The sequence below is a fragment of the Cetorhinus maximus genome, chromosome 16 (assembly GCF_964194155.1).
Source record: "Cetorhinus maximus chromosome 16, sCetMax3.hap1.1, whole genome shotgun sequence".
Classification (NCBI taxonomy): domain Eukaryota; kingdom Metazoa; phylum Chordata; class Chondrichthyes; order Lamniformes; family Cetorhinidae; genus Cetorhinus; species Cetorhinus maximus.
Genome location: NC_135894.1, coordinates 10,395,860 through 10,422,063, shown reverse-complemented (window position 1 = coordinate 10,422,063; position 26,204 = coordinate 10,395,860). Strand labels below are relative to the sequence as shown.

At 40.7% G+C, this 26,204-nt stretch overlaps 1 protein-coding gene across 2 annotated transcripts in view; it reads right to left on the bottom strand.

Annotated features, from left to right (window-relative positions):
- mospd2 (motile sperm domain containing 2) overlaps positions 1–26,204 on the bottom strand; it is a 97,218-nt gene that overhangs the window by 29,974 nt on the left and 41,040 nt on the right. For both annotated transcript variants that reach the window (XM_078559365.1, XM_078559366.1), the window contains exons 9-12: positions 19,363–19,539; positions 11,038–11,129; positions 9,449–9,545; positions 3,738–3,834 (exon numbers count right to left, since the gene is read on the bottom strand). In XM_078559365.1, coding sequence (XP_078415491.1) covers positions 3,738–3,834; positions 9,449–9,545; positions 11,038–11,129; positions 19,363–19,539 — 463 coding nt within the window. The remainder of the gene's footprint in view (positions 1–3,737; positions 3,835–9,448; positions 9,546–11,037; positions 11,130–19,362; positions 19,540–26,204) is intronic.

Genomic DNA, 26,204 nt, shown 5'->3' with positions numbered 1-26,204 from the left:
CACTGTGCCGCTATCTCTTCCGGATCTATCCTGCCGATTGGACAGATACATATGAATGGTGATGGGGAGTCTGGGATATTGTTTGTAATGTATGCTTTGATAAGTATGACTCCACCAGGCTGTTGCTTGACTAGTCTGTGGGACAGCTCTTCCAATTTTGCCACAAGTCCCCAGCGGAGGTCTTTGCAGGGCGGACCGGGCAGGGTGTGCTGCTGTTGTTTCCAGTGCCAGGTGGTTTATTATTTTTTGACGTTTCTGTAGTGGTTTGGTACAACCGAGTAGTTTACTCAGCCATCTCAGAGGGCAGTTAAGAGTCAACCACATTGCTGTGGGTCTGAAATCACATGTAGGCCAGACCAGGTAAGGACAGATTTTCTTCCTGAAAAGGCATTAGTGAACGAGATGAGTTTTTATGATAATCCATAATTTCATGGTCCCCATTACGGGGACTAGCTTTTAATTCCAGATTTATTAATCAATTGAATCTAAATTCCACCAGCTGCCATGGTGGGAGTTAAATCCGTGTCCCAAATCATTCTGGGCCTCTGTATTACCAGTCCAATAACATTATCACTACGCCACTGTTCCCCTAAACCGCTAGGATTAATTCTACTCAAGCAGAGAAGATTAAAAGTTGTGTTAGAGATTTTTAAAATTATATAGTCTTTCTCTATTCAACCTTTTTAAAAAAACGTTTCCTCTGGTTGGGGAGTTGGTGATAAGGATTAGAAATTTAGATTGAGGAAGGAAATTAGGAGGAAATTCTGGAGTGTTGTTGGAATTATGGAATGTTTTCCTACAGAGAGTGTGCTTGAGGTAGAGACCACTGCATTCTCTTTTTAAAAATGGGAAAATTGGATCAATATTTGAAACAGAGGAAGAGGCAGAGTTATGGGAGGGGGCAAGATACCAAGATTAGATTTGGATTACTCCAGCAAAGAACTAGCAGAGACATAATTGGCAAATTATCTCCTTTGAGAACCTGTGGTTCTCTCTGGACAAGGGAGTATTTTTCTTTTAAGTTGCCAACAATAGAAAACATAAAAAAAAGCATCTACTCTGATCTACACTGTAGCACAAAACACATTATTAAATTAATTCCATCATTAAAACACTCTGAAGGTTCCGGCACAGTTGAGGATGGAGCCTGGATTGGCTGTGATCCTCTTATCTCCTCCCCCGCCATTTAGAGAACTTTAATTCAAGGCTCATTATGCGCATCAAGTATAGGAAAAGGAAAATACTTTTTGAATTCACTGCACCAGTAATTAAATAGGTGGGTCAACTACTTTTCAGGAGATACTATTGAAAAACAAATTAGCCAATTATGAACTTGATTCATTATTGTAGAAGTAGATTTCCACAACAATTTAAGTTTCTTCTCTTCATTCTTCCCGTCTAAACACCATTTCTTCTTTACTGTCTCTACTTCATCTGCTCTGACAATTCCACACCAGGACTTCTAAAAATCACCTTTTTCTTCATTTGGTTAAGAATTTCCCAGATTGACACTGTCCAATTTTCAAGTCCTCACTGCTCACAATAACAGGGTCATAGGAACAGGAGTAGGCCATTCAGCCTCCTGCGCGAGTTCTACAGTTTAATTACAGCATGGCTGGTCTGTATCATAACTCCTGCCCTCACATTTCAACTGCCCTCACTAGAGGCCATATAACCTATATTATTTTGTTTTCTATGGGGTACAGTTGATTCACAATTGAATTCATTGGTCATTGAAATGAAAGATTTGACAAAGCTCACTGCAGTAAAGTTGAACAAATGTCTCAATTGTTAGTCCACTGTGTTTGCATTTTTCCAATATGGAAACACCTTACAAACACACTATTGCTGTGCTAACTTCTGAAATACAGCGTCAACTATCCCAAGGAGACTGCATGGCAACAGAATTAGCAAGCTAGCATGTTCAACAAATACAGTAAAATGGCTTCCTCCTGAAAACCTGTCACTGACTGTATTTGTGATACATGACAAAAATAGCTGTTGGGTAAATTTCATTGGAGAGAAGACATTTAATCTGACTAAACCGTAATGGAACAGTTAAGGATCATATAAATGTTATTATCTCAATCCACTCAATTGATAATCTGTGCAGAGACACAATGCTGTGAAGCAGTAGTTTCATAATAGCCTGCTAGAGATATGCACAAGTTTCAATTAGTATCTGTATAGTTAAGTGTCCCAGGTTTGTCAGATAACATTCATTATTAAAGACAGCATACTTCATATTACATGAAACTGGAAATGCTACAAAAGTTTTAATTTTCCGATACACTTCACAAATCTGTCACACTTTTAGCTGTCTTCACCTCATACGAATGAAATTAAAATACATATGAAAACTACATCCAAAGATACGAGGGGGTAGATTAATTAAATATAAGATACCAATCAGGTCCAGCATCAGAAGTAGGAACAACTAAGATGACATTTGATAAATATGCCCAATAAGAGATTGCATCAATGTCTTACACACTGCAAGTTTTTAAAATATATTTTAATGCTTTGCTTATCTATGTTGAATGCAGGTCTGATAGGGCACCGTGAGAAAGGCAATAAAGTATACAGAGACACATCTGCAGCATGGCATCTTGCAATAATGATAAGACCGTACAAAGTTTTTAGGATAGCTATGTCATCGGGAGTTAAACCAGACACTAATTTGCTATATAATGCAGTTGAAAATGTCACATACATAAGTCATATTCATCACCACTTGTATCTGTTGAAATCTGAAACTTTATGGATGTATACATGCATGAAATCTTAACATGTATACAAAATTATGTATCATCTTAGTTTTGAGCCACTGTTTACTCAGTGAGTAGCAGAGCTGTAGAGTCAAGATTTAACAAAGCTTATCAAATTAACTGATCTATAAACAATAGTTGAGCACAAACTTTGATGCCCTATGCAGCTGAATTTCTTGCCAACATTCATTGTTATGAATCACATCAAGAATTTCAAGTGAGTTACTGACAGGTGACCGGAGGAGCTACCACCAATCATATAATCAATGCTTTTTCTCCACAGCTGCAGGTGAGGGGGCAGGAGAGTTTTGCTTACTGTTAACATTAAAATCTATGAATGCAAATGTTTAAAGGTAATATATTTTACCAAGCTTCTGCATAATGCTAACAGGGAATATTTGGCAACTTTTCTGTTCTCTCTCATTTCTGCTACCTGTATTTGTCAAAAGCAGCCTCAGAGCAGGCCATCTATGCAAAACTTGAATTTGATTTCCTAAAAATAAATAACTTCTTGAAGAGGAAACGCTGTTTAAAATGTCTGCTCCCCAACTGATGTATTTTTAAAGCACAATAGAGACAAAAGAGCCGAGAGGCACAAACATGTATACAAAGATCATAGTTAACATCACATGGCAATTCAGTACAATGCCCTTCCCTTTAAAGATAAATTGCTTTCTATGTGCACTCTGCGGAGTGGAGTGCCATTTGAGTCATGTAAGGGCAGTTGTACTAAATATGCATTGCATATTTTCAATTACTTAGGCGTGATGAGAATTAAGCATTCGTCATTGAAAGATGTCCACATTTCAGCCAATTGGCTGAGTAGGGCTGCAAAATAGGTTTACTGATTAAATTCCCTAAATTAACTCATCAATTTTTGTTTTACAATTATTAAAATACTTGACTTTTCACATTAAATCCATTATTTAGCACTCTATTTACAGACAGTAGGAGTAAGACGTGTCATACCTCCATGGAGTGACACTAGAATATCCAGTGAAGTGCCTGGATCAAAGCTGCCATTGCTTGGTTTCACCCTGTATTTCTCTGGGGCTGTTGTTCTAACCTTGTTCAGAAAAAAAAAGAGGGAGAGGACTTGAACACCATCATCATATTATTCGCCAGCGGTCTTTGGGAGTCATTTTTTCTAAACATGTCACTTGGATCATCTTAGAGAAGTAACTATAAACTCATTAATGCAAGGAAGATCCAATTTTTCTTTTTTAAATTGCTTTTCAGCACTTGACATTAAGTTCCATATACATCTCTAAAAAAATTAGAAAAATATTCGGGAATAAAAATTGCTAATTTCCAGAGTGAATTATTGACTACAACTTTAAAAGAAAAGTGCCCAAAATTCTACATATTTTGCGCTTCTAGAAATTTTAAACGCAGTGCAAATGCTCTTAAATGATTCAAATTACACTCCAAAAGCATGGATGGAAAATTTCTATCTTTGCAAAGAGGACTTTAAATGCATCTTTGGACAATCTATCCTGAATGGCAAACTAATTACTCCCACTCCAGAGACTAGGCCACATAATCTAGGCTGACATTTCGGCACAACACTGAGTTGAGGGCTACAATGTTGGAGATCTCTTGGATGAAACGTTAATCGAGTAAAACATCCCATGGTAGTGTTCAAAAAACAGCAGGATAGTTCTCGGAACCCTAGTCAATGCATTCCCGTTATTATTTGACATTAAAATAGATTAGGTTCCTAGCTAACATAAATAAGGCCCCGAGCTAGCATACTTTTTAAGGGAGTAACTAGCTTTAATCGAGAGGGACATCATGGCAGGAGATCTCAGGCCCCTGATATGCTCATCCTGCAGGATGTGGGAAATGAGGGACGGTTCCAGCGTCCCCGGTGACCATGTGTGCGGAATGTGTCCAAATGCAGCTTCTAGCTAACCAGATTTTGGAGCTGGAGCTGCGGGTGGACTCACTGTGGAGCATCTGCGATGCTGAGCAAGTCGTGGATAGCACGTTTAGCGAGGTGGTCACACTGCAGGTGAAGATTACACAGACAGAAAGGGAATGGGTGACCATCAGGAACAGTAAAAGACTCAGGAAGGTAGTGCAGGAGTCCCCTGTGGTCATCCCCCTCTCTAACAGATATATCGTTTTGGATATTGTTGGGGGGATGGCCTCTCAGGGGAAAGCAGTAACAGCCAAGTTCACGGCATCATGGGTGGCTTTGCTGCTCAGAGGGGCGGGAGGAAACCAAGTGGCAGGGCTATAGTGATAGGGGATTCAATTGTTAGGGGCACAGACAGACACTTCTGTGGCCGCAAATGTGAATCAAGGATGGTATGTTGCCTCCCTGGTGCCAGGGTCCAGGATATCACGGAGCGGCTGCAGGACATTCTGGGGAGGGAAGGTAAACAGCCAGTGGTCGTGGTACACATTGGTGATAATGACATAGGTAAACTAAGGGATGAGGACCTGCAAGCTCAGTACAGGAAGTTAGATAAATTAAAATGCAGGACCTCAAATGTAGTAATCTCAGGATTACTCCCAGTTCCACGTGCTAGCGAGAGCAGGAATAAGAGGATAGACCAAATGAACACGTGGCTGGAGAGATAGTGTAGCCGGGAGGGGTTCAGATTCTTGAGGCACTGGGACCGGTTCTGGGGAAGGTGGAACCTGTACAAACTAGATGGGCTGCACCCAGGCAGAGCTGGGACCAGTGTCCTTGTGGGGGCTTTTGCTAGTTCTGTTGGGGAGTATTTAAACTAGTATGGCAGGGGGGTAGGATCCCAGGAGTAGGATCAGATAGGTCAGATTCAGATCAGAAAAATGGAGGTATAACATTAGCTAGGGACGTTGTGATAGACATGGAGTTAGAGGAGAAGCAAAGTTTAAAAAGTGTCCAGCAAGGGAAATTGACGGGGTTAAACTGTTTATACTTCAATGCAAGGAGTATTACAAACAAGGTAGATGAGTTAAGGGCACAGGTAGACACATGGCAGCAGGATGTCATTGCTATAACGGAGACCTGGCTAAAGGAGGGACAAAACTGGCAGCTTAATATCCCTGGTTATAGAGTCTTCAGACACGATAGAGTAGGAGATAAAAAAGGAGGGGGGTAGCACTAATAGTTAAAGAATCAATTCCCATTGAGAAGCGATGATATACTAAATGGGTCAACAAACGAGGCTTTATGGATTGAGCTTAGAAATAAAAAAGGGGCAGTCACACTACTGGGAGTATACTACAGACCCCCAAATAGTGAAAGGAAGATAGTAGTACAAATATGTAGGCAAATTTCTGCTTGTAAGAACAAGAGGACAATAATAGTAGGAGACTTCAACTATCCTAATATCAACTGGGATTCAAACAATAAAAGGGGCACTGAGGGAGAAAAATTCATGCAGTGTGTCCAGGAAAAATTTTTCAACCAATTAGTGACAAACCCAATGAGAGGAGATGCAATTCTAGACCTATTCTTGGGGAACAAAGAAGGGCAAGTGGGTGAAGTGACTGTTGGCGACCATATCGGGGACAGTGATCACAATTCAGTTAGATTTAGCATTACCATGGAAAAAGACAGAGATAAGGCAGGAGTAAAAGTCTTGAACTGGGGGAAGGCAAATTTTGCAGAAATGAGAAGGGACTTGGCTGAGGTAGACTGGACAGCAAAGCTGGAGGATAAAACAGCGGAAAACCAGTGGGAAGCACTAAAAAGCGAGATCCTAATTGTACAAAGTAGACATGTCCCCTACAAAAATAAGAGAGTGGTGCTTCCAAATCTAGACCCCCCTGGTTGTCTAGAGGAATATAGGGGAAGATCAAACAGAAAAAGAAAGCGTACGATAGGCACAAAGAACTAAGCACTGCAGATAGCCTAGACGAATGTAGGAAGTGCAGGGATGAAGTAAAAAAGGAAATAAGGAAATCAAAGAAAGGGCATGAAAAAAGATTAGCAAGTAAAGTTAAAGATAACCCAAAGATGTTTTACCAATACGTTAACGCTAAAAGGTTAGTTAAGGAAAAAGTGGGACCTATCAGAGATGAAGATGGAAACTTGTGTGTAGATGCAGAGGCTGTGGGAAAGGTTTGAATGAATATTTTGTCTCCATGTTTACAAAGGAAAGGGAGGATGTAAATATAGTAGTCCAGGAGGAACACTGCGAGATATTGGATGGGACAGTCATAAAGAGAAAGGAAACACTCAAAAGGTTGAAATCCTTGAAAACTGATAAGTCACCAGGGCCAGATGGATTGTTTCCGAGGCTGCTGAAGGAAGTCAGGGAAGAGATAGCAGATGCTCTGAGGGTGATTTTCCAATCTTCACTAGATACAGGGGAGGCACCGGAGGACTGGAGAAATGCAAACATAGTTCCATTGTTTAAAAAGGGATCAAAGGAAATGCCAAACAATTATAGGCCAGTTAGTCTAATATTGGTGGTGAGCAAATTAGCAGAATCAATACTGAGAGATAGGATTAACTGTCATGTGGAAAGACATGGACTAGTCAAGGATGGTCAGCATGGATTGGTTAAAGGAAGGTCTTGCCTCACAAATTTGATTGAATTCTTTGAGGAAGTGACAAGAAGGGTTGATGAAGGTAGTGCAGTGGATGTTGTTTACACGGATTTTAGCAAGGCATTTGACAAGGTCCCACATGGCAGATTGGTCAGGCAAGTAAAAGCCCATGGGATTCAGGGTAATGTGGCAAACTGGATGAAAGGTTGGCTTTGTAACAGGAAACAAAGGGTAATGCGCGATGGATGCCCTTGCGAATGGAAAGTTGTCTCAAGTGGTGTTCCACAGGGCTCGGTGTTGGGACCCTTGCTGTTTGTGTTATATATTAATGATTTGGACGTGAACGTGGGGGGCACAATTGGGAAATTTGCAGATGACACAAAGATTGGCCGAGTAGTGGATAGTGTAGAGGATAGCCATAATCTCCAAAACGATATAGATGGGTTGGTGGAGTGGGCGGTAAAGTGGCAGATGGATTTTAACATAGAGAAGTGTGAGGTCATACATTTAGGGAGGTCAAACAGTTACAGGGATTACACAATAAATGGGAATATACTAAGAGGGGTAGATGAAGTGAGAGATCTTGACGTACAAGTACACAGGTCCCTGAAGGCAGCAGTTCAAGTAGACAAGGTTGTAAAGAAGGCATATGGAATGCTCTCCTTCATTAGCAGAGGTATAGAATATAAAAGTAAGGATATAATGTTGGAATTGTATGAAACTCTGGTGAGGCCACAACTGGAGTATTGTGCGCAGTTCTGGTCACCACATTACAGGAAGGGCGTAACAGCTCTGGAGAGAGTGCAAAGGAGGTTTACAAGAATGTTGCCAGGGTTAGAAAAGTGTAGTTACGAGGAGAGATTGGATAGGTTGGGGTTATTTTCCTTAGAACAAAGAAGGCTGAGAGGTGACTTGATTCAGGCTTACAAAATTACGAGGGGAATAGATAGAGTGGATAGGATAAAATTGTTTCCCTTGATGGAGAATTCTAGAACCAGAGGACATAGATTCAAGATAAGTGGCAGAAGGTGTAGGGGGGACATGAGGAAGAACTTTTTCTCGCAGAGGGTAGTGGGTGTCTGGTAGAGGCAGAAACTCTAAACTTTTTTTTAAAAAGTACCCGGATCTGCACCTTAAGTGCTGTAAGCTGCAGGGCTATGAGCCGAGTGCAGGAAGGTGGGATTAGAAGATTAGAAAGGGCACCTGGGTGTCCTTGGGCTGGCATGGACAAGATGGGTCGAATGGCCTCCTTCTGTGCTGTAACTTTTCTATGGTTCTATTACCTGGCCATTATCAAATTGCTTTTGCTGGACCTTGCTGTGTACAAGCTTCCATATTTCCCACATTACAAAGAGGTTGCATTTCTAAAAGTATTGGTTATAAAAGCACCTTCGGATGTCCCGTGGAGAAAGATGCAAATGTAAGACTTTTTTCAAATGTTATCTCCAGGATTTATTGGGTAAATCATGGTACATTTGTGACCAGATCATATTCTCATACTTTTATTTGGAATAAATCACAGTTTATATGGAAAAAACAAAAATTGTTTTGGGAGAAATATGCATTTTTACAAGAATTGTTTAAATACCTTCATTTTCACAAGAAATATAGCCAATTAAAACTAGAAATAGGGGCAAAATTAGCCATGTGACCCATGAGCCTACTCCGCCATTCTACAATTATAGAATTAACAGCAAAGAATGGCTGATCTTCTACTTCAGCTTCACTTTCACACCTCGTCACCACTATCCCTCGACTTCCTTAACATCCAAAAAAATCCGATGGATTTCAGCCTGGAATATACTCAACAACTGAACATTCACACCTCTTGGGTAAAGAATTTCAAAGATTCACAACCCTCTGAATAAAGAAACATCTCATCTCAGACCTAAATAGCTTCCCCCTTATCTCACGACCATGACACCCAGTTCTGGACCCTCCAGCTAGGGGAAACAGTGACTCATCATCTACCCTATCAAGGCCTCTCAGAATTTCATAAGTTTCATTGAGATCACCACTCATTCTTCTAAATTTCAGAAAACATAGGCCCATTCTACTAAATTCCATAATTACACAATTAAAACTGTTTGCTTTTATTGGTAATTAAATATGAGAGTTTCTTAATGGTTTAACACAAATGATTGATTCTGATTCCGGAAACTGAGTGATTACTAAACCAACGAACTTACCTTAAATGCAACAGAGTTCTTTGTCACATTGGTCAGAGCTATCAAACATTTAGTTTCTCCACTTTCTTTAGAGCCAAAGTGAATATCTTCAGCTGGACTTTTTAAAACAAAAATAACAGTTAATAACGGGTTTGAAAAATAGGCATTCTATTTGGACACAGTAAATGATTATGCTAGAGAGTCAGTACAACAGAAATCTCTTCAGCACACAAGTTATGTTCTGGTTCAGTTTCTCCGTACCATGCATGGAAGTTTCCAAGCTCAACACATGGATCTACAAAACCTCAAGATAAAAACTAAGGTAGCCAACTTACATAGTACGTTAAAACAACCAGACAAAAAGCCATATCATTAATGTATAACCCCCCACTTTTCTCTAATTATCTGCAGAAATAAAGGCACTATATATTGAGATGTAGGATATGAATACCCACATATTACCACAACAGGATACCACTCATTTCGCCCTGTCACTCTCAATTTGCTATATATGGAAAGGGATAGAAAGTTCCTTCCGTGTTTCCTCAAAAAGTATTTCACAACGTAACTAGCAATGCTTTTGCAGCAACAATCTAAGTTTAGATCAGAGGTCTGAAGTTAGTTCACACAGAATCACAGTGCAGAAGAGGTCCTTCGGCCCATCGAGTCTGCACCGGCACGTGAGATAATTGTTCAAGATTTATTCTCTTAAAGACATCAGAATTATTAAACCATTTATCCTATATGTAAATATTATAACAATTTGCAAATACTGTAGTACATCTACTTCTAAAGTCAATGTTCCACTTTCCAGAGTCAGATTTCTGCAATTGCACACATCTCCAATGCTAAAATGTTTGGCCATGAAATTTGATAGTCCCTGAAATAGGCATGGGGATTGAGATGCACATTTAACCTGCACCCAGTGCTTTTGAAACAGGCAACGTACAAACTTCGGACTGCTATTCATGTTAAATGACCATAGCTTACAGCCAGTGCTAAGTGGCTGCCAAATGAGTAAGCGGAACAAAATGGAGGGGGGCTAGCAGGAGCTTAAAACTAGCTGAACTACTTAAAGTCAGCGTGAACCTTTTGGAGGGGAAATGCATTTTGGCTGAACTAAGTGCTAGAAGTCACTGTAAAAGTGAGCTTGACCTGGAAAGACAGAACATGGAAGAAAGTAGGCTCCAAGATTTTCCAGAGTGCACAAAAGGCCTTGGTACAGGAGGTAGAGAGCAGCAGGCATGTCATCTATTCACTAGGGTCCTGGAGACCCTCCAGAAACTCTCAGAAGGTAGTGGAACCATTGACCTTTGTGGTCAACGTCAGGAATCTAGTCTCAAGGGTTTGGATGTAGTGCAGTAAGGTGGTCAATGACCCAGTGGTCAAGGTCAGTGAATGTATGTTCAAATGCCATATCCCAGCAACTGCACCACCAGCCTCAGTCACTGCTCAGTCACCACACGGCCATCACTCACTTAACAATCTCTATCAATCAGGACTCATACCTAACATTCATAACTTTGCCTTACCTGCACACACACAGTTTTAAACAATGCAGTACTACAGGAGGTGAGCTAGAATGCATGATATAAATATAACTGAAATACCTTATGTGTAGCAATGATCCCCTGAATACTGTTTGCGGTTTCTTTGCTGATTTTGTCTTTGAATCTGGCCGTTCGGTGTCATCAAAAGAAACCTATATGTAAGAAAAAAAAGAAATTCACATCTTACCAAAGACAAAGATTGCGCATTGCATTCATCACATCTAATTGAACTCTCATTCTAAAACTAATTCGGTAAATGTAAACTAAAGCAAAGCACAAAAACTAGCTGTAGGAGAATACAGTATGAGAAAATATATTAGGAGCAACCAATTCAGAGTTTTGTCATGACTACATAAAAAGTGTTTCCTCAAAATGGTCCATGAGCTAAGAATGTGTGCGTAGCCCCCATTTAACTGTACAAGTGGTTCAACTGAAAAATAGCCAGCAGCAAAGTTTTAGTCTTAAGCAAGATAAAGGTTTATTACAAAACTACTGATGTAAGTTACTTAAGTTACTAACTGAATAGATACAAAGATTAAATGCAAATAAGGATAAAAGATACTTATAAAGATGAAATTCAGTTCATTCCCTTAAGACGTCATTGCAGGTCTGTAGCTTGCAGTTGAAATATTGGTTGTCCGGAGTGGAGGGTTGAATTTGAAGCAGCTGCGATAGCTTCTGCAGTCAGTTAGTTGGTTTTCGCCTTTATGGGTGGACGCAACAGGTCAAGCAGGGTTGAGAGCGAGAGAGAAGAACCCTCTCTGATGAGATCTCTCAGAGCTCTGCCTGGGGGGTCTGCACAAAGTGGCTTTCTCAGCCTGCCATTATCACAACCAAACCAAAATGGCTGCTAAGTTAATTCCAAATGAACCATTGTTTCACCAAGCAGGGAAGTTAGTTATGTTAAAAGCAAAAAAGTGCGGATGCTGGAAATCCAAAACAAAAATAAAAATACCTGGAAAAACTCAGCAGGTCTGACAGGATCTGTGGAGAGCAACACAGTTAACGTTTCGAGCTCTGTTGAAGAGTCATACGGACTAAGTAAAAATAGAAAAGAGGTGGAATAGAAGCTGGTTTAAGAGGAGGGGGGGTGGGTAGAGCTGGGTAGAGGGCCAGTGATAGGTGGAGATAACCAAAACATGTCACAGACAAAAGGACAAAGAGGTGTTGAAGGTGGTGATATTATCTAAGGAATGTGCTAATTAAGGGTAGAAAGCAGGACAAGCAAGGTACAGATAGCCCTAGTTGGGGTGGGGTGGGGGGAAGGGATTGAAATAGGCTAAAAGGTAGAGATAAAACAATGGATGGAAATACATTTAAAAATAATGGAAATAGGTGGGAAAAGAAAAATCTATATAAATTATTGGGGAAAAAAAAAAGGGGGGGGGGAGAATCGGAAAGGGGGTGGGGATGGAGGAGAGAGTTCATGATCTAAAATTGTTGAACTCAATATTCAGTCCGGAAGGCTGTTAAGTGCCTAGTCGGAAGATGAGGTGCTGTTCCTCCAGTTTGCGTTGAGCTTCACTGGAACAATGCAGCAGGCCAAGGACGGACATGTGGGCATGAGAACAGGGTGGAGTGTTGAAATGGCAAGTGACAGGGAGGTCTGGGTCATGTTTGCGGACAGACCGAAGGTGTTCTGCAAAGCGGTCACCCAGTCTGCGTTTGGTCTCCCCAATGTAGAGGTTAATTATGTTGACGTCCTTTGAAGTACCTTCTTGTTTCCTGTTCTCTTAGAAGCTAAGGAGCCTTGAGCTTGAGACCGTTAGAAGATTCAGTGGAAAGCCGTGAGGGGTGGGGAATCTTGCATTTTAATGACTCTGTGATCAGTTCTGGAGATAATAGTCTGATAAGGTCTGACCAAACACAGAAAGGCACCAAGATGTCTGTCCATACCTCCATTTTGAAAAGGACTTTTAAACTCAATTTAATGGTTTGAAATTTTTTAAATAATGTACCTTTAAAACAGTTGCCCTTAAAATCAGTAACATTGTAACTATACATTCGTGATGGTTTTTACATGAAAACTGAAATGTATACTGCTCCAAATAAAAACATGCACTCACTGCATCACATGGCATCTCATTTTATTGTCCGATATGGTAGCTTAATATATAGATCAAATTTAAATATCCAATTTGGCTGTGTTAATTTTTTCAGGTGGAAACAGAGGTACAGAATTGTGGGTAAATATTGAAATCAAAACATATAGGGAACAGAAAATACATTCTAATATTAGTTAATGAAAAATGATCACTACTGTTGCTATGGGTGTCAACAACGTCCCTGCATACTGATTGTTTGGAAAAAAAGAATCTAAACTATTCAACAGCACTACAGGATGAGTATATGTAATCACATAATTGAAAAGAAAGCCAACATTGCCATTTCTGATACGAGCTTTTCATATCAGATTTATTTAATTTCCCAGCTGCCATGGTAGGATATGACCACCACCTGGAAGTTCCTCTCCAAGCCACTCACCATCCGAACTTGGAAATATATTGCCATTCCTTCACTGTCGTTGGGTCAAAATCCTGGAACTCCTTCCCTCACAAGAGCAATTAGAGATGGGCAATAAATGCTGGCCCACATCTCATTAATGAATTAAATAACTCATGTCTACAGATCATTATTCCAGGCCCCTGAATTACCAGTCCAGTAACAACCATTATGCTATCATATTCCTATTACAAGCATATAAAATAGGAGAAGTACACCATTTGACCCCTTGAGCCTGCTCCGCCATTCAATAAGTTCATGGTTGATCTGCCTCTTTTGAATACCACATTCCCATCCACCCCTGCTTGTTAGGCAAGGAAATCAATCTACATCCATCTTAAAAATATTCAATGACCCCGCCTCCAATGCCTTCTGACAAGAGTGTCCCAAAGTCGCACAACCCTCAGAAAAATCTCAACCCCTAATTTTAAAACAGTGCCCCCCTAGTTCTGGACTCACACGGAAGAGAAAACATCCTTTCCAAGTCCACCTTGTCAATACTGTTCAGGATCTTATATACTTCAATTAAGTCACCCTTTACATTTCTAAACTCATGGAATGAAGCCCAATCTGTCTAACCATTCTTCATAAGACAACATGCCCAGGTATCAATCAAGTAAACCTCTTCTGAACCATCTCCAATGCATTTACATCCTCCCTTAAATAAGGAGACCAAAACTGCGTACAATATTTGAGATGTAGTCTCAGCAATGGCTTGCATAACTGAAGCAAAACATCCTTACTTATGTTCAATTCCTCTTAGAATGCTATCCTTTATTACATCAACCTTCTTAATTACTTGCTGTACCTGCATACTAACCTTCTGTGACTCATGCACCAGAATTGGAATTCTGCGATCGTTCTCCATTTAAGTAATTCTCTACTTTTTTTAATTCTTCCTGCCAAAGTGAACAACTTCACATTTTCCAACATTATACTTCGTCTGCCAGATTTTTGGCCACTCACTCAACCTATCTATATCCATCTGCAACCTCCTTATGTCCTTTTCACAGCATACTTTCCTACTTACCCTTGTGTCATCTGCAAATTTAGCTACCATGACTTCACTCTCTTCATCTAAGTCATTAATATAAATTGTAAAAAATGGAGGCCCCAACACTGACCCCTGCGGGACTGCACTCTTCACATCCTGCCAATCAGAAAAAGATCCATTTATGCATACTCTGTTTTCTGCCAGCAAGCCAATCTTCTATCCAGGCTAATTTGTTACCCCCTATGCCATGAGCTTTTATTACCCACAATAGCCTTTCATGTGGCACCTTATCAAATGCCCTCTGGAAATCCAAGTACAACTCATCTACAGGCTCCCCTTCATCTACAGCGCATGTCACTCCTTCAAAGAACTCCAATAAATTGGTTAATCATTATTTCCCTTTCACAAAACCATGTTGACTTTTCCTGATTATCTTGAGTTTCTCTAAGATCCCAGCTATAACCTCCTTAATGATCAATTCTAACATCTTCCCCACAACATACATCAAGATAACTGGCCTCTATTTTCCTGTTTACTGCCTCCCTCACTTCTTGAATAGAGGGGTTATATTTGCTACTTTCGAGTCTGATGGAACCGTTCCAGAATCTAACGAATTTTGGAAAATTAACACCAATGCATCAGCTACCTCATTAGCCACTTCTTTTAAGACCCCAGGATGAAGTCCATCAGGACCCAGAGACTTGTCAGGCCACAGCTCCATCAGTTCGCTCAATACCGCTTCCATAGTGATTGTAATTTCACCAAGTTCCACTCTCTCTTCCACCTCCTGATTTACAGCTATTACTGGAATGTTTTTTGTGTCCTCTATAGTGAAGACAGAAGCAAAACATTTTTTCATTTTATCTGCCAATTCCTTATCATCTACTATTAACTCCCCACTGTCGCTCCCTGGAAGATCAACACTCACTTTACTTACTCTCTTCCTTTTTAAATACCTGTAGAAACCCTTGCTATCCATTTTTTAAATTTCTAGCTAGCTTCCTCTCATACTCTAATTGCTTTCTCCTGATTAACCTTTTAGCTATTCTCTACCATTTTTTATATTCTGGCCAACCATCTGACCTGCCACTCATCTTTGTGCAGTTATATGCTTTTTCCTTAAGTTTGATGCTTTCCTTAACTTCTTTAGTTAACCATGGATGGTGGGTCCTCCCTCAATTTTTCTTTATAGTAGGAATATACTTGTTCTGAGTGTTCTGGAATATTTCAGAACACTGGTTTTCTATTGCTCTACCTCCTAGCCTAGTATCTCAGTTCACTTCAGCTAGCTCAGCTTTCGTGCCCACATAAGGCTGTATCTTCCGATCGGTGAGCGGGAAGGTGGGGCCCGCTCACCAACATGTAAAATGACATGGGGTGACGTCAGGCATGCGTCCCGACGTCACCCCATGTCATTTAGATTTGCAATTCGGCTGCGCGCCCGAACTGTCAAAGGTCGATTAGGGCCATTAAAATGATTAATGGGCCTGCCCGTCCAACTTTAAAGGTTGGCGGGCAAGCCAGGAGCCCTGGTGGGCTTCTGAAAAAACATGAAACCTCATCCACGGCCGGGATAAGGTTTCATGAGGTTATTAAAATTTGTATGAACTCTCTAAATAAAAGAAATTGACATGCCCCACCTCATGCGACAGTGCCACATGAGGGGACATGTCAGTAATTTTTTTTCACATCTTTATTTAATGTTTCAAACCTGAGCCGATCTCCCTGAGGCAGCACTTTGCCTCAGGGAGATCTGTGCGCTCTTTTGCACACATGCACGAAAGAGCGCACTCCCGGCTCAGGGAATCCCCCCCTGCTGGCACAGGGAGCGTATGGACGTCACACTGGGCGGGTCTTAATTGGGGGTGGGGGGGGGGGGGGGGGGGGGGGGGGAGAGAGAGAGAGAGAGAAACGTTGCCCATAGTTTCCCTTATTTAAGTTTAAAATACTAGTATTAGATCCATTCTTCGCCCTTTCAAGCTGGTTGTAAAGTTCACTCACCGTTACACCTTCTGCCCCTCTTACGTATGCCTCCCCAGTTGCTGCCTTCTCCCATTATCCCATAGCCCCCAACCTCACCCCCCACACCTTCATTTTCCCTCCCAACCTCCCCACAGAAAATCCCAGCCTCAGTCATATTGTGGTCGCTGCTACGCAGGTTGCCTTCACCCTGGAGGTCATTAATTAATCCTGTGACATTACACAATATCAAGTGTAATATAACCTGCTCTCTCTTTGGTCCAGAACGTGCTGCTGTAAAAAAAAACAAACATTCTCTCGAAAGTATTCTATGAACTCCTCACCCAGGCCACCACTGCCAATCTGATTTTTCCAGTTCTCTGTAGATTTAAATAACCCATCATCATTGCCAGCCCTTTATCACAAGCACCCAATATTTTTCCTTCTATATTTTGTCCTACATTGTGGTTACTGTATTGAGGTGTATAGACCACTCCCACTAATGACTTTTTCCCCTACTATTCCTCATCTCCACCCAAACCGATTCTACATCCTGATCTCCTGAACCAAGGTAATGGCATTAACCAGCACTATTAAACTACTGGTCATAGGAGTGTAAAAGCAGAAGACTGATTATATCAGGGTTGTGCAAAATATTGCACAGGAATTTCCATTAGCTTTGTTTCAACATATCCCATGATAAATAATGGAAATTAACGGAATCAGCAGTGTTACACAATAGTCCTCAACATATGGGTGAGTCTGGCAGGTTCTGCTCCAGATACAACAACTTTCCTAAGTTTGAGGTGCGGTGGAGGGTTTGGAAAACATAAGACAAAGTCATTAAAGAAGCACTGGGCAGTTGTTTTGTTCGCTTCAAACAAAGGAAGATAAAAAAAAAATCAAATGGGCCTGATTGTGATCACCACAAACTGAAACTGTGCAACTTCTAGCAGTTACTTCACTAGCATTTAATCCTTCCCAGGGTATGAGCAGCAAATGGTATGGATTAATGGCCCAGGGAAGTCAAAAGAAAACCACTAGGAAAAAGGCAAGTGTAAAAAATGAGCAAAAGCAGAAAATGGATACAATAGCTAGTTAGCAATGTCTCTAAAATTAACAGTTCAATGACTTATTACTTGGATTGCAAGTATAGTAATCTGCAATTGTACAACACAGATTACATTACAAAGTCAACACACTATTTAGGAATACCTCAAGGGACCCCATATGCAGACTCTTATAGCACATTACTGCTGTAACATATTGTTCACCTCCCACAGCAGATGCTCAATGTTATATTGTTCATAACTATTAGCTATGTCTACACAACAAAATCAAAATAGAAATTTCATTTTTGAGTGGAGGAGCCCAAGGAATGCAGCAAAAGCTTCATTTAAAAAAAAACCATCAGGTTTCCCATGACAGCAAGTAGGGAGATATATTTTGTCATGACAAAGATTATAAAATGCATAACAACTGTGCAATAAATAGTGAGTGATCATGCCCCAATAATCCTTTCCAATGCACAACTGGGAATGCTTGAGATGAACAATCTATTAAGGTAGCCTGCAAGACTATGCAATGTTAATGAGTCAAAGTAAAAATATGAACTTGTGCTCATACTCCTTCCTGCGGGCAAGTGCCATCAATAGAAACAGCCCGGTATATTACAAACCAAGTTTTGCTGTTTGGAGAAGGGAATACACATGAGTGACTGAGTAAGTGAGAATATAAAAGTATTGGAAGAGTCGGTAACTCAGCCCCTCAAGCCTGTTCTGTCATTCTATCATGGATGAGTACCTGATCAGTACCCCAATTCTGTTCACCTGACTTTGATCTATATCCTTCAATTCTGTAATCCATCAAAAATTCATCAATAACAGCCCTGAAAGTTTCAATTGATTCAGGTCTACACCCTTTTGAGAGAGAAAGTTTCCAAGTTCCACTACTAATTGTGTGGAATAAAAAAGCCTCCCAACTTCACACCTAATCACAGTTGTTTAGGATTTCCCCACCAGAGGAAATAGCTGCTTTATGCCCCCTCTACTGAATTCCTTTACCATTTTGAAAGAAAAAACATTGTTTTTCTAAACTCAAGGAAATACAAACCAAGCTTATGCAACCTAGCCTCATAATTTAGCCCTTTAAACTCCAGTCTTTTCTCTGGGAATCTGCACTATAACCACTCCATGGCCAGTATGTCTTTCCTGTGATGTGGTGCCCAAAACTGAACACAATACTTCAGATGCACTCTGACTAAGCTTCTGTACAACTGAAGCATAACACCCTCCCTTTTGTATTCTAGCCCCTCGAGATAAAGACCACCATTCGTCTTTATATTGCTTTTCATGCCTGAGCACAAACTTTTAATTATATGTACATGGTGATCTAAATCTCTTTGCTCCTCCAAGCACCTGGTCTTTCTTCATTAATAAAATAGTCTTATTGGTCTTTCTTAGATCTAAAGTTGATGACTTCTCACTTCCGCGTATTGAATTCCATCTGCCATACTTTCATCCACTCAATCTTTCTTACTGCGCTCCTGCAACATGCCTGATTCTCGGAAAAATTTTCCCAAATATTTGCCTACAAAACACAGTCATAGATTTTTGTCGTAATGGTTGGATAAGTCTTGATGAGCTGATGGTCTTTACGTGCCTTTCTTTTCATACGTTTGTTACTTGTATGTTATGTGTTTACTGGTAGGCACTCCACCTGTCCAGTTGTAATCTGCTATGTTATCAATATACATTTGAGCCAATCATGTATGTATGTATGGATTGGGAACGTTGCAATTAACAGGCAAACAAAAGATTTTTAGGAAAGTGAACAAAGAAATTACTGCAATAGCAAGCTCAATGATTATTACATATTTCAAAATATCTGATTTAACTAGGCTACAATTTTAGTAAATTTTAAAGTTCTACCTTTTTTGGTTTCTGCAAGGGCTCTTCATTGTGGTTAGTGTCAACAGTTTCCTTGCTATCTCTATCTCCTTTTTCTTTTCCATCCAATTCATCTTCACCTGGGATTGGGCCATTTTCACATATGGGCGTTTGAAAATCATCATCTGGCAATGGCGGGTAGCTATATTTAAAGGGATCCTAAAAAGAGGGACAGTTACATTAAGAAAAATACAAAATATACATAAACTGTTGAAAAAAGCAAGTCTTTCACTGTTAACTAAGTAACACAAAATAAATTGACTTTCTCAATTTCATTTCAAATAGTAGCACAAGCAGTAACAGTTTAAATGCTGGAGAATATTTGTGGTTCAATTTTCAGGTAAAATATTTGAATGGAAACAATAATTTTATATATCAGATGATTGTTAAAGTTTCTAAAGTCAAATTCCTTAACTGGTTATTGATCTTTGGTACAATTAACATTAGAGGTAGAAATATTGGAAAGGGAAACAAATTTGTTCAGGGAAGTCAGCAACTATTTAGTGAATCAACAGCAGCTTTAAGAAAGCTCGAGGAAGGCAACATCTCTGACTACTGGCCGCAGCAGCTCAGGGACATGACCAGATGCAAAAATCAATAAATACTACAGGTCTAGTGAAGACAGGTTGAGAGAACATGACCAGAGAAAAAGAAAATCCTGCAAAATCTGAAATGAGACCGGAGAGCTGGTAATGCACAGCAAAAGGATGAATGGCTCAGTCTCATTCATGTGAAAGGATTCCAACTGAAGCTCAAACCCACCCTTTCAGATGCTGGAAGATCCTTGCTTGTCATTTTTAAGGTTAAAACATGTGCCTTACATTAGGGATAATCTTTATGATTAAATTTTGTTGGGGCAGCAAAGAAAATGTGCCTCTTCTGCTCCCTATAAAACTGTACTTTACCTTTGATTGTTTGTATCAAAATTTTTAGCTGGCAAAAATAGATTTAACGACCAGTTTAGTTAATGATTGTACACTGCAACTGAATCTCAGGACTTAGAGAACTTTATTATAGTCAGTATTTCTGCTTTAATAATTAAAGGAAGCAACTAAAAAATTTTGCTAACCACCTATGTAAAGCTGAGTCACACCACCATTATATAAAGTCTTTCTGCACCTGTAACGTGAAAAGCTGCAGCAAGTTAGACATTTAAATATCCTAGTCGTACGTTCAGCTTCCTAAAATTTACATTTTAAACTCAACTTTACAATTACAACTTTAATTAGGCATCTAAAGATTCAAGAATTTATGAAGGTTGGCCTTGATAATCATGAAAATATGAATTGAAGTTCTGACATCAAGTGAATTCCATAGTCAGCTTTAGTTCAGTGGCGATACCCTGCCCGGAGTCACAAGGTAATAGGTTCTAGCCCCACTTCGAGGGCTTAGCACATTAACCAAGCTGACACTTCTGACAATGCAGCAATCTGTCAGGACTGCACTGAAGTGCCATCTTTCAAACGTGACTTTAAACCAAATCCTCATCCATGAAGTATTTTCTTTTACATTCCAATGTTGGCTTACTTGTAGCTGGATTCCAATCATAAGGACTGTACAAAGAAAGGCAGATTGCTCTTTCCATACCACATTTTGATAGGCACAATGTCCCATTTTGGAAGTTGAACTCCAACAAGAAATAAGCTTAGGATTTTAATATTATAGGCATAATGTCAAAGAATATTTGACATGAAATGGAAAGCCCAATGTGATTACAGCTGTTCGCTAGCTAACAATTTGCAGCTTAATCAGCTATTTCACACAAAAGTTTAATGAAATAAGTGCACATTTAACCATGCATCGATACGGTGGATATGTCTTGCATCAAATCCGAGAAGTCCATCTGTGCGGATGACCTGGCACTGCTGACACAGGGCAAGTACGACACATACAAGTGACCTGTTCCTGCTGGAATGCTACTTCTGAACCAGGTGCCTCTACCCAATGCAAAGAAAACAGCTGTGCTGGTGCTCCACCGGAACAACAACAGCTGGGAAGGGGCTTCGGGTTTCCTTCTGCGAAAGGCAACTTATCATGACCTCCACCCAAAAATGCCTGGGTGTCATCTTCGACAAAACTCTCCCTTATTGGCCTCTTCGTGTTAACAGCAGCAGCCAAAAAGTAAAAACCAGGTTGAACCTGCTCGAGAAACTCACTGGAATGTCATGGGAAGCACAGCCAGAAAACTTTGCACTGTAACAGTGGCCTAAGTCTACTCTGCTACAGAATACTGCTCTGTCTGATGCTCCTGCAAACACCACACACACAAAGATTGTGGACATGCCACTGAATGCCACCATGAGAATGGTTTTAAGAATGCTCAAGTCCACTTCAACTGAATGCCTCCTGGTGCTATCCTACATTGCCCCATCTGCCATTCATCAAACATCATGCTGAGAGAGATGGAAAAAGTCATGAGAAGTATTGACCATTCCAAATAAAAGACTTGAAAACGCCACTAAGTAGCTAAAATCATACGAGCCATTCTGGAAAACAACAGCTAATACTCATGCAGCTGTTATCAACCCACAATGCAGATGGACAGAATTGTGGGATGCATGCAGCATAAGAACCAACACCTTATCACTGACCTGATAGCGGAGGTACCTGGCTTCAGCCTCCCTTGAAGACAGTGGACAATCCCCAACCTTATCCACACAGGGCATGGATGATGCAGGCACCTGCTCCATAAGTAGATGAGAGACAGCCCAATTGCAGCCATGAGTCCCAAACCGTAGAACACATTACATCAACCTGTCCACTAACCCCTGTTGCAGCAGGCATCTCATTTCTTCACTCAGTTTCTCAGGAGGCCATCAAATGGATAGTCAAACTAGGCATCCCATTATGAACTATTCCCAAACAAAACATAGTAAGTAGCAACAATGCAGCATTAAAAATTCAAATGGATCACCACTTAGTACTGCCTTACTGAACACATATATAGATTGGCTGAGTGACTCATAACTCTGGCTTTCTTCCACAGCTCATTTGTCTAATGTTATTTTGTGTTGTAGGATAGTCCTATCCAAAATTATCACTAGTTTAAGTGAAGTCCATTCAAAACTGCCATATGTTTCTATTCAGGTCGAAAAATACCGCAGTCAGCAAATTGGAATTGATCACAAGTGAATTGTGAGAAAGTTTGTTTTTTTAAAGGAAATTGTTTGAGTGGAATGGATGAGTTTCCTTCAGCGTGCATTGAAAGAGCTCATCATCGCCTCCGTAATCTCTACCATCGGTTTTTAAAAAGTTTCCTTAATGAGTACCTTCATACTTTTGGAAGGGACTGTGACCAAGCCCAAAAAATGATCTGGGAAGGCCGAAAAAAATAATCCTGGGCAAAAAAATTTTTTTTAAAACACTGTTCACTGTTCAACAGGAGGAAGCCCTCAAGAATGAGGATGGTCTTGGCTTTTGCTGCATCCAGAGTCAAAAGGCTTTATGTCTCTCCTTTATATTCTGTAAAATGCTGAACTATAGTTGAACCATGGCATAATACATATTGATAACAGGTCGAAAATACTTTAACTGTACATCTGAAAATCAAACACATCCAAAAACCGACAGTTTTTCTGAATGGCTATGCAGTTAATTTGTGTGTTAATAAAGCAATGTAATATATTGCACGTGTAATATGTTTTAACAGGTAAGAAGTAGGGTTGCAAATGGAGAAATAACCAAGTATTTGTAGGCTATAGCTGGCCTAGGCTTTTGTAATGTAAGTAGGCCGAGGGCTACCATATACACGGTAGATCTGAAAACATCTGAATACCAAAACACAATCAGCCCCAAGAGTTCGGATAAAGGGTACTCTCCCTGTACAACAGCATCTTCAGCACAAGCCTAGGATTTTTCCCTTTTGACATAGAACTTACAGAACAGAAAAAGCTATCTGATAAACCTGGTCCATTCAGCCTGTGTTCATACACAACATGAGCCTCCTTCCACCCCTCTATCTAATCTTATTAATATAACCTTCTATTCATTTCTGCCTCATGTACCTTAGCTTCCTTTAAATGCATCTATGCTATTCATCTCAATGCTTCTGGTGGAAAGCTCCACATTTTAACCATAAATTAAGAACAGCAACTACTTAATACTGTAGTGGTTACTGTTATTCTGACTGATCACTGCATCCAAAGTCTCCCAATATTGAAAACAAAGTAAAGCTTTTATTGACTTTAGTAGAAAATCACAGCGAGTCATCCAAGGCAGAATTCCAATTGCAACTAGAGTAGAGCTGGTTTGTGGCAAATAGTGGCTGCTGTGGAAGCCTCTGAACAGTTCGTATGAATCTAGTCATTGCAAGTTTATCCAAAACATCCAAGAGCATCTTTCACCCAAGAATGAACAAAATAAAATTGGCAGTCTGAACTGAAAACTCAGTGAGCATCAGTAAAAACTCCATAAAGCAAAAAAAATAAAAAATAGCCTCTGGTGCTCATCCTTTGAAATAACCTATATAAAAGGCAAAACCAGATGTGATCACTGGGCAGAATCTAGCTCACCACCACACAAAAAAAAATCACTGCATAAAGTTTCCCATCAAATGGCGTTCTTAATGGTCTCCTAAGTAGGAAAATCACACCTAGAGTAACTGCCAAATTGAAATATAACAAATGCCATCACTCTCGCTTGTCCCTTCGCCATTTTTTACGCCATATTTAGTCAGGTTTGTGGCTCAAAAGATTTAATTGACAACTTCCTACCCTACATCCAGCTACAATGGGCGGAATCATCCCAGGTTTGCACTAAGCGTGGAGGCGGGCAGGAAAAACGACATTTTTCTTGCCGGCCGCAATGGTGACTTTTCACGCTGTATCGCTCCGAACCCACCGCATTAATTATGCATTTCCGGATACACACCATTTCAATGGCGGCCAGGCTCCAATTTGCCTTCCACGCTGTCACTCGCCACTTCATCACGCCAGACACCACATTTAAAGTACAGCCACACTCAGCACTTCCAGCCCAGGACTGCAGCAAAGACATGGCCCCAAAAGGGAAGACAACTGCAGTCCTCGAGTGCCTTTTGGACATTGTGGAGGCCTGCTGTATGTCCTCTACCCCTGCTCTGGCTGCAGAAGGGACAGCAACCTTACCACTCTGGCTTGGTAGGCGATGGAAGTGGTGATGAGTGCCAATGCTGCACAGAAGAGGTTGGCCATTCAATGCAGATAAGAGGATGAATGATCTCTTCCGTGCAGCCAGGATATGACAACCATCTCATCATTCTCATGCCCAACACATTTACTGACATCTCACTCACTGCCAGCTTGAGGTATATCACTACCCATTCCTCTCAATACCCTCGCATGCCCATCTGGCCTCATCTCCTCTGGAGACTGCCTCCTCAGCCCTCACCATCTTGAGACCACTTGCACAGATCAACATGTGCCCCCAAACACACCCTGGGGTATCCCCCTTCCCCCGTACAGCCATCATCCTGTAACCTCTTCCCTTGCCTGAGGCTACTTCTTCCCCCTTCCCCAATCAAGACCTTGTCCTGCCGCCATTGAAAAGCCACCCGCATATGGCTGATCTGGGAGGTAGAGACCTGCCTGTGAGCCCCCCTAAAAGCGATGTGGGGCTGTGAAGCCTGGCGTTGATGACAGAGCGCTGTGCGAAGCAAGGTAGGTAAATAAACCATGAAGTTGCGAACAAAGTGCAGCCTGCCAAATGCACACTCTATATACACTGTTGTGAAGCAAGTTGGTGTGTTTTCCCACCGACGTGGGCGGACGATCCAGCAGGAGGGGATGAGCCCAGTCGGCTCACCTTATAACGATATGCAGGTGTATCACAATGAGGTTCCCGATGTCCGATGGCAGGAAACGCAGCCCGCCATCGACAGGCTGAGTGGACGATCGCAAACTGGTTTCACAACGTCTTTTGGTCTTCTCACCATTTGGTCCACTCAAGCCACTGAACATGCCCAACGCCAGTGGGCACGGAAAATCCTGGCTCATGATTATGAAATTCATGTTACAAAGAGCTCGACAGCAGTTTTAAGGAGAATCTTAACTCTAACCTTCACTTTAAATATTACAATGCAAAAGTAGGAAACAATGACATGGCTGTACTAATACTAATTATTGCTCATCTACAACCAAGTGCAAAATAACAAATACCACCATCACTGGTTTACAATGTGAATTATTAAAAGGTGCAAGGTGTTTACAGATGGAGACAATGGCAGCATCTTGTGTGCCAACAGTGGATAAACTCAGAGTCTCCAAAGTCCCAGGAAAAGGTGTTAAGAATGTCAGGTGGTAAACAGTTGTGCTTTAAACTGTAGATTTAGTTCCAAAATGAAAGAGTGTTGGGTTCTCAAGGATAGCTAATCAACATTCCTACCTAAGTACAAGGCCCAGGTGATTCATGCTGCCAATGGGCTTGGGTGGGGGGGAGGGGGGGTATTTTTAAGACATCGCCAACTACTCTCAGACACAGTTAGTCTGCGAGAGAGCGCGAGAGAGCGCGAGAGAGCGCGGTGTTACAGTAAAAGCCTTGTTACATGAAACCTTATTGCATTATATTGTCAGCTATTAACTGAAAAAGAGAAATTTGAACTTCCAGTTATCGGTCTTTACGGGAATCATAAATTTACTTTTCCAGTTTGATTCTGTTAAGAAATTTTACTCAGCAACAGTCTTTTTGAAAACATATATGCAGGTCGGTTTGCACTAAATATTGGCAGACAATTGTTAAAACTTGAATTTATAAATTAGACTTCAACAATTTGACCCAAAGATTCTATTCTAGAGATCCAAAACCATGTATGCGACGCTGCCCCAGATTAGAACATCTGCAGGAATTAT